General features: G+C 41.2%; 1 protein-coding gene across 1 annotated transcript; it reads right to left on the reverse strand.

Moving 5' to 3' along the window:
• Positions 1–362: 362 nt before the first annotated feature.
• On the reverse strand, positions 363–3,528 carry LOC103446524 (sodium/calcium exchanger NCL2-like). Its single transcript, XM_017335088.3, has 7 exons — positions 3,145–3,528; positions 2,344–2,616; positions 2,064–2,245; positions 1,744–1,865; positions 1,385–1,655; positions 862–1,170; positions 363–670 (listed from the first exon to the last, which is right to left on the reverse strand). Exons 1-7 carry the CDS (start codon positions 3,515–3,517, stop codon positions 422–424), a joined length of 1,779 nt encoding a protein of 592 aa, XP_017190577.2. The 5' UTR covers positions 3,518–3,528; the 3' UTR covers positions 363–421.
• Between the last annotated feature and the right edge of the window lie 14,356 nt (positions 3,529–17,884).

Below are 17,884 nucleotides of genomic sequence, written 5' to 3' on the forward strand. Positions count from 1 at the left end.
CCATAAAACCAATTGACTATATGAAGAGTAGTCCAACATCTTATAAGCTCAAGCAAGGTTCCTCCTCCTATTAACGTGAGACTCATTCTCAATAGATTTTGGTGAAGCAGTAGCTTGCTTTCTAGTTTTTTTTTTCCTTCATCAGTATGAGGATCTTTGTATCCCATGCATTTATGACAAGAGATTTGGACTAACATAAAGATAACCAATGACTACAACAGTCTCTCTTTTTTTCATTAGCAAAGAGGTATTTTAAATTACTTTAACTTTAACGGTATTTCAAATTACTATAATTTATAGAAAGGTAATCTTTAAGTTTATGTTTTTATTTAGTCTGGATTATATTTGCTGTAACATTTAGATGGCTACAATGAAAGCGTATTTTGCTGTAATAATATTTGGTAGTCGCGAAACTGCTGGCTTAAGACCATCCGATAACAGTGGTAAGAACATGAACCAGCAGCAGTGATATTGGGTACAAAATGTATGCTAGAATGCATGTCCAAAATGGGAACTTTCTGCTGAAGCTGGCAGAAAAACCTACCGCTGTCGAAATAAGTAAAACAACTAAAACTTCAGCAGCCACGTCCCATGATAAATTTCGTATGTAAACGAGCGCCAAAAATATGACCAACCCCACAATGTTGTTCATGAACGCCGCTGTGTAAATCTGCAGAGAACAATTCAAACGTTAGATAATATTGATCATATGGGGTTGCAGTGTTGTGTTTTGCTCACGGAAAGTATTAGGGACTAAAATTTGATATATAAATCGGGAGAATAAGTGTTTGACATCATTAGACGCTCAAGCGTGTGATAGTAGTTAAAACAATATATTTGAGTTCATGGAGAGAAACAGACCTCAGAAAGTGTTAAAGAGATGGCATCCTCCGTCTTCTCTTTGGCAGACGTTACTGACATTAGCGCCAGTCTGTAGTTTGTAGCCAAGGGTATCACAACATACGAGGCCGCGAAAGAAGGGATGCTTGCAGCAGTGGAAAATTTTCGGAGACTTACCATGAGGGGCATTGAAAGAAAAACCGTTATGGCAGTTCCTAGAATAATTAGAAAAGCAGCCTTCAGGAGATTCATCCACGATGTATCAGCACCCTTAGTCCCATTTTTCTTAGAGATCAGCAGCGTAAGCTGATCTTCCATAGATTTCTCATTCTGCAAGTGCAGTTTAATGACCCGGATGAAACTCTAGTTTTTATAATCATTCAAATTAGTCCTATCAGGCAAATGCGGGCGTTATAGCAGATGTGCTCCTCCCCTATGCAGGTAATTTCAAGTCGCTCTCTCCAGGGTTCACATTAGTTTAAAGTAAAATATTGCTTGTGTAAAAAAAATGTACTAGTATAGTCTTACCGGGGCTGAATTATACCTTGGAATTATTTCTTCTGAAAAGCGATGTATGTTCATGACCTTTATCGTTGGCAGGGGGCTTGGCTGGATTAATCCATTTTGAGATTCCATTCACAAACTCCGTCTCAGCTATTTGAGCGTCGCCAGAGAGATCAAATTGCTTCATCACTTCTGATACATAATCATCGTCATCCAGACCTATTTCTTCTATTTGTATTCCTAGGATCAATGCTCTAAGTTCATCTGATGATATGTATTTGTTATGATTCTTGTCTATTCTATGGAACAGCCTGCAAATAAATTTAGAAAATGACTAAATGATAAGATCATACCATTTCAACGATTTAGGTGAACTAAAAACAGAAACCGGGTACTTACCCTTTTATAATAGATACATTAGGGTTTCCGCCTACTGTCATAAGACTCGGCAGTATGTTTTTCGGTATGTACTTACGTAGCAAATATTCAAGCCTTCTACTCTGAATCCATGGTTGAAAGAACTGCATAATTTTTTTCTGTCAATTACGAAGTTCACGAATACAACATTTCTAACTTATGTACTGTGTTCATCATTGCTAAAACATTCAGTCTTTTTCGAATTCTTATTAAGTTATTTCATCTTTCAGACACAATAAATCGAACTTTTACTATTATCTAAGTATTGCCGAGCAGATTTTATATTCTTGAAGTTGTGTTACCTGGTAAATGAAGTAAGTGGCAAGGAATGCAGATGCAATCAGTAGAGCAATTAAGATCACAACTCGAACCGCTGTGGTTGAAGTCAAGATTTTTGCCAGCTGAAGAATGAGATATGGGATCAACGAGAACATCATGATTCTTGCAGTATCTCGCGTTTCGACATCAGTTCTTACACCAGAACCTGCACAACCATGTTTACTTACACATCAAGTTGTCATATTTTAGAGCTCTTTCTTTCTGTGAGTGTTGATTAGTGTTTGTGAAGATTAGAGAAGTAACCAGTTAAACTGAAGGGTTTCGTATTTTCTGGATTTGATGAAGTTTGAGAATCCGAGAGGTCAGAGCTACCGAAAGCAACAGCAAGTAAACCAGTTAAGGGTTTCTTATTTTCTGGATTTGATAAAGTTTGAGATTCCGAGAGGTCGGAGCTACCAAAAGCAACAACAGAACCCCAAATTAGGGTAAGAATCATGATTGATGATCCTGCAAGCATGCTCATGCTCATTTCTGCCATTTCCTCCACAGTTTCTGTAGTTGCTGTAACTCCAATTACTGGGGAACAAAATGTGAATTTCTGTCATGAATTTACAAAATACAATACATGTCATGCATATTTCTACTTTGATTTAAAAGTTACAACCAAAACTTCTAAACTTTCTCCAAATAGTCAAGCAATTACTAGGCAAGTCAAAATCATACTATTAATCCACTAATACTCATTCACACTCTTAACACACCTTGTCACATGTAAGGTTACTTAAATTTAACGCGTGAACAATACATATTAAACACGTGAGTTGTTATGATCAACGATTCAACACCTGCGTATAGTTTGCTTTGATGCCATAATATATTATGGTTATCACAAATTAGGTACTTTTTTTTTGTAATTTTTCAAAATTCTGTCTTCTTTATACCTGCTCTTCATATTTTTATGGTCGGGAAACAATTATAAAATGACAAACTATGAAGCTGTACACCTAGATTTATAGCATAATAGATTTTATAGAGAGGAAGACGATCGATGAGGTTATAACAAACAATACATGCTGAGGCTTGAGAAGAAATTAAAGAGGTTACCAAGAACCATTCCAACTTGTGGAATCAAGCCAAGCAGGTGGAAAGCACTAGCACCAAAGACACCAGTCCCAAACAATTCAAAGAAGATTTCAGATCCTCTTGAAACGTACTGATCTGCGAGGGAGAGCAAGACCTCGTAGATGATTACTAGAAAAAGAAGCCCCCAAACTGAAGTTGCACAAGGCAAGAAGCCAAAAATTGGTTCACAAGTCACAGAATCTGATTTAAGATTCAGTCCTTCGAGGATTGAAGATTGGCTTATTTCATCGTTTATTCCATTGGATACAAGACCGGAGTCTCTAACAATCCGGCCGCTTCCTAAATGGACCAGTTGGAGGACCAGAAAAATGATGAACAGAGCTGGTCTTGACATATCGAGAGACACTTAGCTTTGTAATGAAAATATGTCAATGAGAAGGAAACTTGGTGCTTGGTTAATTAGGTTTAAATGGAGATCGATACCATGCAAGTTGTGACATCAGAAAAAATGGACAAAAAAAATCATACAAGTTGTCTGACATAAGCAAAATCCATCTTTTCCTTCGTCTAAATTTTGAACAAGTAAGAACAAAAGTTGGTAATGTATATAATGTGGCAGGTTTACAGAAACAGCTACCTACTTATTTGGATTTTTAAACAATTTGACCACATATATTCTTCTATACTTGCTCCACAATGACATTAATTATTGCATAACATTTTGGATATAAGTAATGAAACTCTCTAAATATAAATGCACACATTGACAAATACCTTGACTAGTCGATTGTATTGTGCGTATAAAAGTTAGATCAGTTTGTCTCAAATATCGAGTTTTTCTTTCCGGTAAATTAGAATAGTTTAAAATATGTATCGTCTTATCACTCTTATTATTTAAAATAACCACGTAGTAACAAAATATATTATATTGATGACAAGCATAACAAGTATTCGCCCGAGGAGATTCATATGAAGATCAGCAGAGAGCTTTAGTATTCGTACGTAGGTCTCTTTCATTATCTTATCTGTCTACGGAATCTGAGTTAATCAATCAAAGTACTAAGATTTTTCAATGCTTACCTTTAATTTTTTTTAAAATGGTTTAAGATTAAACATGGGCTGCAGAGTGGTCTAGGTGGGTTGAATTTTGGTGAAGCAAAAGCTTGTTTTCTAGGTTCCCGACAACTACAATAGTCTTCTTTTTCTTGTCATATGCATGGGATACCATGGGGAACAAATATATTTAAGGCTTTAGTGACTTCTTATCTCTCAAAACCTTTGTGACCTTCTGTTTTAATTGAATTGCCAAGTAACTATTATAAAAAGGCCGTACCCAGTGCACAAGGCTCCCGCTTTACGCAGGGTCTGGGAGAGGTGAATGTCGGCTAGCCTTACCCCCATTTATGGAGAGGCTGCCAAGTAACTATTATACTCTTAAATATTTAGGTAAATTACATAAAATTGCCTTAATTATTGGGTCAGTCACAGTTTCATATCTCATCTTTAAAAAATTTCAATGCCATACCTCATCTACGAATTTTTTACAATTTCATACATTCCGTCAATTTTCTTTTAATTTTTCCGTAAAATGCTGACGTGGATTGAGGCGGGGCCATTCCCTGGCCCAACTAGATTATAAAATTAATTAAATATTAAAAAAATAAAAAATAAAATCATTTAAATATTTTTATTTTATTTTAAAAAGGTGGAACCCATCCCTTACAAACCCATCACCCCACCCCTTATTCCCAGTTCACCCCAACATCGAACTCACCCATCTCCGATCACCCCAACCTCTCTTCCGCCACCTCTTCGACTCCTCATCCCTCCGTTCACCTCCGTCCCTCCATTCCACCAGATCTATACCACTCACAGGCTCGAACCCGACCCGATCCCCCTTGTCTTTATTCCGCAACCACCTCCCCGACCCGATCCCACACTCTCTCGTCTCTCTCCTCTGTAAACCCTAAAAAGCAAACCCCCAAACTCTCCCTCTCTTCACTTTCTCTCTACAGAGAGCCAGCAGAAGCCATGAAAGAACTAGACCGCCAATCTCTCAACCGGTAAGCTCCGCACCCAGAGCGACGTCGACTTGATCCTGGCTCGCCTTAACAGCACGTCGCCGATGCCGAGATTTTGATCAAGAGCGGCGTCCTTCTGGACTTCGATGTCTCGTTCGTCAGCAACTCCTCCTCCATGAGGGAGACAGTCCAGGCCTAGTGCCGGAACCTAGTGACTTGACTCCAAATAGGAAGCGCCGAATCGAGGAACTCGACGATGGAGGCGCTTGTAGGGCTTCTGCAGGAAGACGACAAACATGTCACTCTTGGACATTTTCCAGGGCAGCACACCCGTCTTGCAAGCTTCGGCGGCGGGTGTGCTGAGAAATTTGGTTGGGTTTGCCGAGAATTAAAAAATTATGGATTTTTTTTTCAAAATTTGTTTGTTTCTAGGGAGAGATGAGAAGAGTAGGGGAATGGGATAAGTGGCCGAGGCGGGTGGGGGGATGTTGGCGCGAGTGGGATCTTGGTTTGGGGTGGTTCTGGTTTTGGTTAGGGGAAGACGAGAGCGAGGAAAAATTTTGATGGGGATAAGGGGTGGGTGATGGGTTTGTAGGGATGGGTCCCATCTTTTTTTAATAAAATAAAATTATTTAAATGATTTAAATTTTTTAATTTTTTAAAATTTAATTAATTTTTTAATCCAGTTGGGCCAGGGAGTGGGCCTCGCCTCAATCCACGCCAGCATTTAACAGAACAATTGACAGAAAACTGACGGAATGTATGAAATTGTAAAAAATTCGTAGATGAGGAATGACATTGAAATTTTTTAAATATGAGGTATGAAACTGTGACTGACCCAATAGTTGAGGTAGTTTTATATAATTTACCCGTAAAATTTAGTATACCAATCCTTTGTAATTTCCCTATTTAAAGGGCTCTATATGTATCCTTAAAGTAGTGAAATTAGTGAATTAAAGTTAATCTAAGAAGAGAGTGAGTTTTCTACTCCTTAAAATCAAGTGTGAGACTTGGTCATGTCAAGTGAATCCACGATTAGCTATGAGTGAATATGTTGTTCCTAGTTGAGTGATTCCCAGGTTCTATCTCCGTAGAAACGCAAGTGATTTCGTCCCCTCTGGTTGAGCGATTACCAGGTTACTACCCCTTGTCTTTTCGAGACTCTTGGTCTTTTCTGCATCAAGTGGCATCAGAACAGGTTCTCTGTTGTGGAGTTAAAAGGAAAAAATAAAAATTCGTGTTGTTGATTATACACTTTTTTAAATTTTAGTTCTCTTTGTTCGAGTCACCCAAAAGGTTACATATCATTGGAAAGGTCTGGGAGTCCACTTTCCAACAAAACAGACTGTCACATCCTGGCCCGAGGTCCACCACATCCTGGGCCCGCTCCACCACTGTAGCACGATATTGTCCGCTTTGGGCCTCGAGTACGCCCTCACGGTTTTGTTTCTGGGAACTCACACGAGAACTTCCCAGTGGGTCACCCATCATGGGATTGCTCTCGTGCGCTACTCGCTTAACTTTCGAGTTCCGATGAACTCCGAAACCAGTGAGCTCCCAAAATGCCTCATGCTAGATAGGGATGAGAATATACATATAAGATCACTCCCCTGGGCAATGTGGGATCTTACAATCCACCCCCCTTAAGGGGCCCGACGACCTCGTCGGCACACCACAGCCAGGGTTAGGCTCTGATACCAATTGTCACATCCCGACCCGAGGTCCACCATATCCCGGGCCTGCTCCACCGCCGTTGCATGATATTGTCCGCTTTGGGCCCCGACTACGCCCTCATGGTTTTGTTTCTCGGAACTCACACGAGAACTTCCCAGTGGGTCACCCATCATGGGAGTGCTCTCGCGCGTTACTTGCTTAACTTCCGAGTTCCGATGAACTCCGAAGCTAGTGAGCTCCTAAAAGGCCTCGTGCTATGTAGGGATGAGAATATACATATAAGGATCACTCTCAAGGGCGATGTGGGATCTTACACAAACAGTGCCTTAGTCAAATTTTTTGCAGCAATTTGCTAGCAAATAGTGAAAGGTGTACGTTTTGTGTAAAATCTACAAGGCGCGGTTTCTTTTTCAACGAAGAGATATACCAGCATCTTGTTCCAATGAATAATAATTAGGCATATGAAAGCCACTCTAGTATGTTATTTATGGAGGAGGATATGTTTTATTCACAAAGAATTGATTGGAATCTACCTCCATTATATGATGGGTGTTCGGAGGATGGTGTTTTGATGATTCCTATCCAAACAGTTGCTAACGTTGAAGTGAATGTTGAAGAACATGCTTTGATAGATATTTACAGCTTGCAAAGTTCAAAATACGAAGGATTTGGATTGTTTCAAGATGAGAAGATTGATAGTCCAATGTTAAGTTCATCACTAAGCTATGGGCATGTAAAATTGTGGTCACGAGTCACGACCAAGTGATGAAGGAGCTATTCAAAATTTGCTTTTTAATGTTAAAGATCAAGTTTTGGGGACGTTACAACTGATGGCATATCGTTGAGAAGGTCGAAAACCTAAATTCAAATCAAGATTAAAAAGATACAAACTTGAGGACGAGTTTTTTTTGGAAGAGTAGAATGATGCAGTGCATGGGGAACAAATATATTTAAGGCTTTAGTGACTTCTCATCTCTCAAAACCTTTGTGACCTTCTCTTTTAATTGCATTGCCTAGTAACTATCCTACTCTTAAATATTTAGTATACCAATGCTTTGTATTTTCCCTATTTAAAGGGCTTCATATGTATCTAAGAAGAGAGTGAGTTTTTTCCTCCTTAAAATCAAATGTGAGACTTGGTCGTGTCGAGTGAATCCACGATTAGCGACGTGAGTGAATCCGTTGTCCCTGGTCAAGTGATTCCTAGGTTCTATCCCAGTAGAGAAGTGAGTGATTTCGTCCCCCTTGGTTGAGCGATTCCCAAATTACTACCCCTTGTCTTTTTGAGACCCTTGGTCTTTTCTGCATCACATGCATAATCAATGACTACAATAGTCTTTTTATTCTACTAACAAAGTTGTGTTTTAAATTACTTTCACTTATTCCCGAGAACTAGTCGAACCCGCATATGCATGCACGATAGAGTAATCATCACGAATGATTCAGTGGTTGGGGATGAATTCCAGTCCCTTATTTCATACAACCCGTTCTAGAATCGATTCTTGGCGCTAGTGAATAACACGATGATATGATCATGAAAAGATTAAAATGTCTTTATGAGTCTTTCCGATCTTTGAAAAAAAAAAATTGTAGTGGTGAAGCCACCAACTGTTCCCTTTTTCAAAACAGGAAAAGCATATGCAGGAATAATAGTCTTACCGTCAACCTAATGCTACAACAAGAACCAAGTGACCGCCCAACCCGTGTACGTCTACATAATCAAAGGGTTGAAGAATCATTATATAGAAAATTTGGGGTCTAAATCATTGAATTCAAAATTTGTACCGTTGATTTTACATAGGAAAATTATAGATGTCAGCATGTGTGATGCGACTCCATGATCACGTCGAATCCTTATGAAAATGAATCCAGAACAAAATCGCGCTAAAGCTAGGGCGTCACCCGTAAGTGGCGCGCTGTGTGGCCTGAGCACAGTGATAAGTGAGCAAGGGTCGCTGTATCTCCATCGGCACCCGGATGCAGTGTTAAATGAGCAAGGGGGCCATAGAAACTTCTTTTCGAACGACTCCACTCAAAGTTGTTTGGGAGCATATGCTCCTATCAACTTTACCCGGGACACACAAAAGAAGTACTTTGATCCTATTAGACGGGGGAGAGTGAAGAAGCTAGGACAGAAGGGTAGAGTTCAAGAGAGCAAAATGCGTTTAGGAACGTGGAATATAGGAACCTTAACGGGAAAATCTATGGAAGTAGTGGAAGTTATGGTGAGGAGAAGGATAAATATTATGTGCCTACAAGAAACTAAGTGGGTTGGTAGTAAGGCAAAGGATTTAGAAAACTCAGGGTTTAAACTTTGGTATTCGGGCACAAATAGAACGAGAAACGGTGTTGGCATCATCGTGGACAAGACCTTGGTACAAGATGTTGTAGATGTCAAGAGGGTAGGAGATAGAATCATGGCAATCAAGATTGTAATAGGACAAGAACTTATCAATGTGATTAGTGCGTACGCACCTCAAGTAGGGTTGGATACGAGTTCGAAGGAGAAATTTTGGGAAGATCTTGGAGACTTGGTGCAAGGAATTGCTCAGACGGAGAAGTTATTTATAGGAGGAGATTTAAATGGACACGTGGGCAGGGAGACAGGCAACTATGGAGGTTTTCATGGTGGCCATGGTTTTGGGGAGAGAAACGAGGATGGGGAAGCTATCTTGGATTTTGCAATGGCATATGATCTCTTCTTAGCCAACACCTTCTTTAAGAAGAGAGAAGAACATGTGATCACCTATAAGAGTGGGTCGTCAAAAACACAAATAGATTTTCTTCTAATGAGGAAAGGGGATCGTATAACTTGTAAGGATTGCAAAGTTATACCAGGAGAGAGCGTGGCTAATCAACATCGCTTGTTGGTGATGGATGTACATATCAAAAGAGTAAGACAAAAGAACAAGACTTGGAAGTGCCCAAGGACTAGATGGTGGAATCTAAAAGAAGAAAAACAAGTCATTTTCAAAGAGAAGGTAATCACCCAATGTGTGTGGGATAAAGAGGGGGAAGCTAGCCAAATGTGGGATTCCATGGCTAGTTGTATCCGAAAAGTAGCAAAAGAGGTATTAGGAGAGTCCAAGGGCTTTGCCCCACACCAAAAGGAATCTTGGTGGTGGAATGAGGAGGTACAAACAAAGGTGAAGGCTAAGAAGGAATGTTGTAAAGCCTTATACAAGGAGAGGACCGATGAAAATGGTGAAAGGTATAGAAAAGCGAAGCAAGAGGCGAAAAAAGCTGTCAGAGAAGCTAAGTTAGCGGCTTACGACGATATGTATAAACGACTAGATACCAAAGAAGGAGAGTTAGATATCTATAAACTATCTAGAGCAAGGGAAAAGAAGACAAGGGACCTAAACCAAGTGAGGTGCATCAAGGATGAGGATGGAAAGGTTCTTGCTACAGAGAACGCGGTTAAAGACAGATGGAGAGGTTATTTTCATAATCTTTTCAATGAAGGACATGAAATGAGTGATTCTTTAGGGGAGTTGAGTAACTCAGAAGAGTGTAGAAACTACTCTTTTTATCGTCGAATCCGGAAGGAAGAAGTGGTTGTAGCTTTGAAGAAGATGAAGCATAAAAAAGCAATAGGCCCAGACAATATACCAATCGAAGTGTGGAAACTTTTGGGAGAGACAGGTATAACATGGCTCACTGACCTTTTCAATAGGATTTTGAAAACGAAGAAGATGCCAAATGAGTGGCGAACGAGCACTTTGGTGCCTATCTACAAGAATAAGGGCGACGTACAAAATTGCATGAACTATAGGGGTATTAAGCTAATGAGTCATACAATGAAGCTCTGGGAGAGAGTCATTGAGCATAGATTGAGGCAAGAGACACGGGTTTCGGACAACCAATTCGGGTTCATGCCAGGGCGCTCAACCATGGAGGCAATCTATCTCTTACGAAGATTGATGGAAAGATATAGAGATGGGAAAAAGGATTTACACATGGTCTTTATAGATTTGGAAAAAGCGTATGATAGGGTCCCAAGAGACATTCTTTGGAGGATTTTAGAGAAGAAAGGAGTACGAGTAGCATATATCCAAGCTATAAAGGATATGTATGAAGGAGCAAAGACTGCCGTAAGAACTCATGAAGGACAAACCGAAAGCTTTCCCATAACTGTAGGATTACATCAAGGCTCATCCTTAAGTCCTTACCTTTTTGCGTTGGTAATGGATGAGTTAACAGGACATATTCAAGATGATATTCCTTGGTGTATGCTTTTCGCAGACGATATAGTGTTGATAGATGAAACTCAGGAAGGGGTCAATGCAAAGCTTAACCTTTGGAGAGAAGTGTTGGAATCTAAAGGTCTTCGCCTAAGCCGATCAAAGACAGAATATATGGAGTGCAAGTTCAGTGCAAATGGAGGCCAAAACGAGTTAGGGGTGAGGATCGGAGATCAAGAAATACCAAAGAGCGACCGTTTTCGTTACCTAGGATCTATCTTGCAAAAGAACGGAGAATTAGATGGAGATCTCAACCATAGAATACAAGCTGGATGGATGAAGTGGAAGAGTGCATCTGGCGTGTTGTGTGACCGCCGTATGCCATTGAAGCTCAAGGGAAAATTTTATAGGACGGCAATAAGGCCGGCGATGCTGTATGGCACAGAATGTTGGGCGGTGAAACATCAACACGTACACAAAATGGGTGTAGCGGAGATGAGGATGCTTCGTTGGATGTGTGGGCACACGAGAAAGGATAAGATTAGGAATGAGGATATCCGGGGTAAAGTAGGAGTAGCCGAAATTGAAGGAAAGATGAGAGAAAATCGGTTACGGTGGTTTGGACATGTGCAAAGAAGGCCTACTGACGCTCCGATTAGAAGATGCGACTATGGGACAGAGGTTCAGGGCCGAAGGGGTAGAGGAAGACCTAGGAAAACTTTGGAAGAGACTCTAAGAAAAGACTTAGAGTACTTGGATCTAACAAAGGACATGACACAGGATCGAGCACAATGGCGTTCTAAGATTCATATAGCCGATCCCACTCAGTGACTTGGATTTTCCAAGTCTCCAACCGAGAAGTTTTCCTCACTCGGGAAATTAAGGGAACACTACCCCAACCTACATGCTCCACTCAGAAAGCTTCAACATACAAGCTTCAACAAAAGAAAATTCAAAGAACTTCGCGAAGAAGGCTTTGGTGTATTTAACACAATACGTTGAAATGAAGGAAAGCTTATTTATTGATATCCCCGATCAGCTACAAATATGTACATATACATGAGTCAAAATAAACACACAAGACGGAGCCTTCACAAAGGTTGCTTAGGAGACGTCTCAGCAGTCGGTAGAGCCCCAGAAAGAGAAGGCACCGGAGGGGGATCATTTGGAGCCTCAGTACTGGACAGAACCCTAGAAGGAGGAGGCATCAGAGGTTGATCATTCGGAGCTTCATTACGCGGTACAGCCCCAGAAGACGAAGGCAATAAATGCCTTTGGAACAAACCCACAAATCTCTGATGATCAAGTAAAACCTGACCATCAGTTTCCTTCATCTGGTCAAGCTTCCTCTTCATGTTTGTAGCATAGTCATGTGCGAGCCGGTGCAACTGTTTATTCTCATGCTTGAGCCCTCTAATCTCCTGTTTGAGACTCATCACTTCAGCCGCCAATGATTCAACTTGGCGGGTTCGAGCAAATAGGCGTTGGGCCATATTAGACACAGAACCTGCACACTGAACACTGAGAGCCAGCGAATCCTTAACAGCTAACTCATCAGACCGTTTGGAAAGTAGTCTGTTATCTTTGGGAGTGAGAAGGTTCCTGGCCACCACCGCAGCGGTCATATCATTCTTCATCACGGAATCCCCAACGGTAAGAGGACCAGTAGGGGAGACGAAGGATGGGCGCCATATGTTGTCTGGAGAAGGCGGGGCTGCCTCTTCAACAAGGTTCAAGTCAAAACGACGGTCGGAGGGGCCAGACATTTTCAAAGGTGTTGAAGAGAGAAGAGGTCGGACAAATCAAGATCTTAGAAGTGCAAGAATGAAGCTTCTACTGGTGGAGATTCAAGTGTGCTTTGGAACTTAATGCCAGCCTCTATAAAAATCTGCACTCGACGGAGCTTCAGAAATCGAAGAGGCGCCTGCTCAGAAATCGAAGAGGCGTTTGCTTTCTCAAAAGCTGGGCTGCTTAGAGATCACGAGGGTTGATCTCAGAAATCGAAGAGGCGTTTGCTTTCTCAAAAGTTGGGCTGCTCAAAGACCACGAAGGCCGATCTCAGAAATCGAAGAGGCGCTCGCTTTCTCAAAAGCTGGGCTCCCCAGAGACCACGAGGGCCGATCTCAGAAATCGAAGAGGCACCTACTTTTCCAGCCTTGTCAGCACCCGTCACACGCACACTCAGCTTTGCGGAAATTATGGGCATTCTGTCGAAGACTTCTGGGGAAGTAGAAAACACATGAATCTTACTGTTCAATCACCCACTTCCCACACGCAACAATAGCTCATGGGTACCACAGATAACTTTGCCAAAGTTCTCTGCCAAAGTTGAGCACGTGAAGCTTGCAGCTCCCACTACATTGCTCTGACCAAGAAAGGTAAAAGAATAGCAAAGAAACAGCACTAACAACGTTTAGACACATAAATTTTGAAGGTCTAGCTACCATATTATTACCCACAAGGGTAAAGGAACAGTACCACTGCTGGATAATTGGAAAGTCCCTGTGTGTCAACCTCTGTGCTTCGTGGCAAGGTAGACTAGCAAACATGCCCAACCTTTACTCACTTTCGAGAAAACACTCCCAACAAGATTGCTTGCTCCAAAATCGAAGAGGCACCGTCCTCCGAATCTCGAGAGCCAGACTCCCAACATGACTACATTCTCAAAAGCGAAGAGAGGGTAAAGGAACAGTACCATTGCTGGATAATTGGAAAGTCCCTGTGTGTCAACCTTTGTGCTTCGTGGCAAGGTAGACTAGCAAACATGCCCAACCTTTACTCACATTCGAGACAACACTCCCAACAGGATTACTTGCTCCAAAATCGAAGAGGCACCGCCCTCCGAATCTCGAGAGCCAGACTCCCAACATGATTACTTCCTCAAAAATGGAAGAGACACTGCTCTCCGAATCTCGAGAGCCAGACCCCCAGCATGATTGCTTTCTCAAAAATCGAAGAGGCATCGTTCCCCGAATCTCGAGAGCCAGATACCACAGACCACTTTTTCAAAGTGCTCTGACAGAGTTAAAACATGTGAAACTGGCAGCTCCCACTACCGTGCTATGACCAAGCAGGGTAAAGGAATAGCATTACTACTTGTTGTTAGGGAGACTCCTATATATGTCGACCTCCATCCCCAACGGACAGGCAGACCTGCAAAAATGCTCAACCCTTCATCATATCTGAGAGGGCACTCCCAACGAAGCCTTTCGAAATATTCAGCTTTCTATCCCCCCGATAATACCTCTGCAAACAAGCTATACTAGAGCAAGAATATCTCATATCATCAGGGTTAAAAGCAAGAGTATCCCATATCATGCTTTTTCCCTGTCTTTTCCTTTGGCCTTGTTTTTACCTGCAAGACAAGGAGAAAGAGAGCAATCAGTCAGCACTTGGAATCAAGCTTCCAGCCAGGAACTGACTGCCTGGAACCCCTTACCTGATTACTTACCTGGCATTGCTTTCGAGTACTCATCTTCAACATCTTATGTTTCCAGGGAAGATTCCGCATCTGCTTGAGGAACAGATAGGGCAAGTGCGAAGGATACAAGGAAGCATGTGGAGACAAGCGTAACAGCACACGTGCCGATACATCCATTACTCTGTCTAAAGCAAAAGTATCCCATATCAGCAGGGTGGAACGTACTCTAGATTTGATGGACTTGTTTTGACCCTCAAATTCTTCAGTCGGCCTTATACTCTGGAGGAAACCAGAAAACCCTCCAGCTCAGTTCAAGAATAAGCCTGTGGAAAGTTACTTCTTCAAAAGCAAAAGTATCTCATATCATCTCTTCTCATTTTTCTTCTCTTTATCCTTCATGCTGCTGCAAGATGGGGAGAAGGTGAACAATCAGTCGGAGAGCTCTGATTGCTTACCTTGTCTGTCACCTCTTTCAGCAGACCCCCTAGCTCGGCGACTTAGGGGACTCCTACTACATGGTTTGTATCGCGCTTGACCAAGCCTGAGACTACAAGTAAGCTTCAAGTGAAATTGATACATTACCTTGTGCATCTCCACCAGTTAAAGATACCACCCCTGGATGGAGGAAGAGTACTTCCAGAGAAGATGCCACACTCCGATAAGGCAAGTCAAGACGACAACACACTCCGATACTTAGAAGTTTCGTGATTACGAGATCATTCTCCCACAATATTTCCTAATGTCATTTGTACTAAATCATTCACTTGTACTCACTAAAGGAGAACTTGAACCTATGTACTTGTGTAAACCCTTCACAATTAATGAGAACTCTTCTATTCCGTGGACGTAGCCAATCTGGGTGAACCACGTATATCTTGTGTTTGCTTTCCTATCTCTATCCATTTATATACTTATCCACACTAATGACCGGAGCAATCTAGCGAAGATCACAAAAAGCGACCGTTTTCGCTACCTAGGATCTATCTTGCAAGAGCACGGAGAATTAGACGGAGATCTCAACCATAGAATACGAGCTGGATGGATGAAGTGTAAGAGTGCATCCGGCGTGTTGTGTGACCGTCGTAGGCCACTGAAGCTCAAGGGAAAATTTTATAGGACGGCAATAAGGCCAGCGATGTTGTATGGCACAGAATGTTGGGCGGTGAAGCATCAACACGTACACAAAATGGGTGTAGCGGAGATGAGGATGCTTCGTGGGATGTGTGGGCACACGAGAAATGATAAGATTGGGAATGAGGATATCCGAGGTAAAGTAGGAGTAGCCGAAATTGTAGGAAATATGAGAGAAAATCGGCTCCGATGATTTGGACATGTGCAAAGAAGGCCGACTGACGCTCCGGTTCGAAGATGTGACTACGGGACAGAGGTTCAGGGCTAAAGGGGTAGAGGAAGACCTAGGAAAACTTTGGAAGAGACTCTAAGAAAAGACTTAGAGTACTTGGATCTAACGGAGGACATGACACAAAACCGAGCGCAATGGCGTTCTAGGATTCATATAGCCGACCCCACTTAGTGGGAAAAGGCTTTGTTGTTGTTGTTGTTGTTCCCTGAGTTCATGTGCAATTCGATTGCTTATCAGGAACCCTCCAATGGTGAAGCCGCGATGAGAGGCAGTTCGACGGGGAAGGAAGGAATGGGACGTCATCAAGGATGACTTCTTTGTTGGATAAATGAAGAAAACCCTCGTATGTGCTTCTCTATAAAATATTTAAAATGATTTTTTAAGTAATTTTATGAAAAAAAATACCTCTCATGTGCTGCTTTTAAAGTACTTACACATCCCAAAATCTCTTTCAAACATACCCTTAGTTTTATTTTTTTTGAACATGCAAATATTCTTCACTAATTTACGCTGAAAATGAAGAGAGTTTGAACCTGAGACGTAGTGATTTAAAAAATAAGGCCTTAAACATTAGCACAATCCTGACCCTTGTTATTTTTAGGGTAAATCTCAGTTTACTATCACTAAGTTTCGTGGTTTTCAAGATTTGGTATATGAAGAATCCCACGTGTCAATAAGAATCCCACATAGATATTAAAAATATAAAATAAAATAAAAATTAAACATTACAAAATTACAAAAAAAAAAAAAGATGTCTTCTTCCTCCCTTCTCCTTCCGACACAGTTCCAACAAATGGGTTCAGAGCTGATTTTCCGAGGGCACAAGCCGACCAACATGCGGCGACATCCCGATCTCCACCCCCCCCCCCACTCTGCTTACGTCCTCCACCCCCTGCTCTCCTTACGCCTCCAGCAACGTCCCGATCTCGAACTACGTCCGGTATGACTTTGATTCGTCAGCGACGACCCAGTACAACGAAAGGGGCCATTGGGGTTCTAAGGGTGGATTGAGCGAATTGCTGAGTGCATGGGGTGCGGCGAGGGGTGGAGACTGGCTGGGCGGCGTCGACTGACATTTTGGATTTGCACATATGGGTGGAGGCCGATAAGGGAGGGACGGTCGGGGGTTATGGAAGAAGACACTTTTTTTTTTTTTGTAATTTTTTTAAATTTTTTAATGTTTAATTTTAATTTTTATTGACACGTGACGTCCAGTTATTGTCCATATAAACATCACGTCATCAGTTAGATTTAACAGCCATACTAATGGATTTACGAGATTGTTCCAAAAGTAACACTTTAGGTACGAGTTTGTGATAAAAAAAACTTTATGTACCAAATGTTAAAAACAACAAAACTGGTAAACTGAGATTTACACTTATTTTTAATATTGACATGTTTTGAAAAGAGCATGAGATTTTTTGTTTTTTTTTTTTTTTTGGAAGAAACGATATTATTCACACTAAGAGAAAGATGATGAACTTAGCCTCACAATAAGCTAGCAATAATGTGGTTCAAATTTATCTTTGGTGAGAATTGAACATAGGACCACTCAATTACAAATGAAGAAAAATAGTATTAGACCGTATTACTAAACAACAATTTTTTTTTTTAAATAGAAATAAAAAAAAATGAAACTGACTGCGCGAGTGGTGAGATAGTATCGCTCCAATTCAACCTAAATCCATTGTCAATGGGCAATTGGTCCATTTGGTTGGAAGAAAGAATTAAACATGTAAAGATACAATATGCAGACAATTTAGAATTGGGTTATATGCTAACCATAAATCCTTTGGTTTGGGGGGGTGGAAACCAGGATCCTCTCCTGGGCAATTCCCTAGGGATCCCGCAATCTTGTTCGTTCATTTTATATTATGCGGTCAGTTTTCGTTAGATACTATTCATATTTGAATTTTAAAATTTAAATTTTAAATGATTTATGACCACATGATATACGATGAACGGACAAGATTACAGAATCCCTAGGATCCCTATGGAATTGCTCAGGAGAGGATCCTGGTTCGTAATTGTGAAGCAAAAAATAATTTGAAAAATCCTGAAACTGACACATGAACTTTACAGCCAAAAGACGAGAATA

The sequence above is a fragment of the Malus domestica genome, chromosome 10 (assembly GCF_042453785.1).
Source record: "Malus domestica chromosome 10, GDT2T_hap1".
Classification (NCBI taxonomy): Eukaryota; Viridiplantae; Streptophyta; class Magnoliopsida; order Rosales; family Rosaceae; genus Malus; species Malus domestica.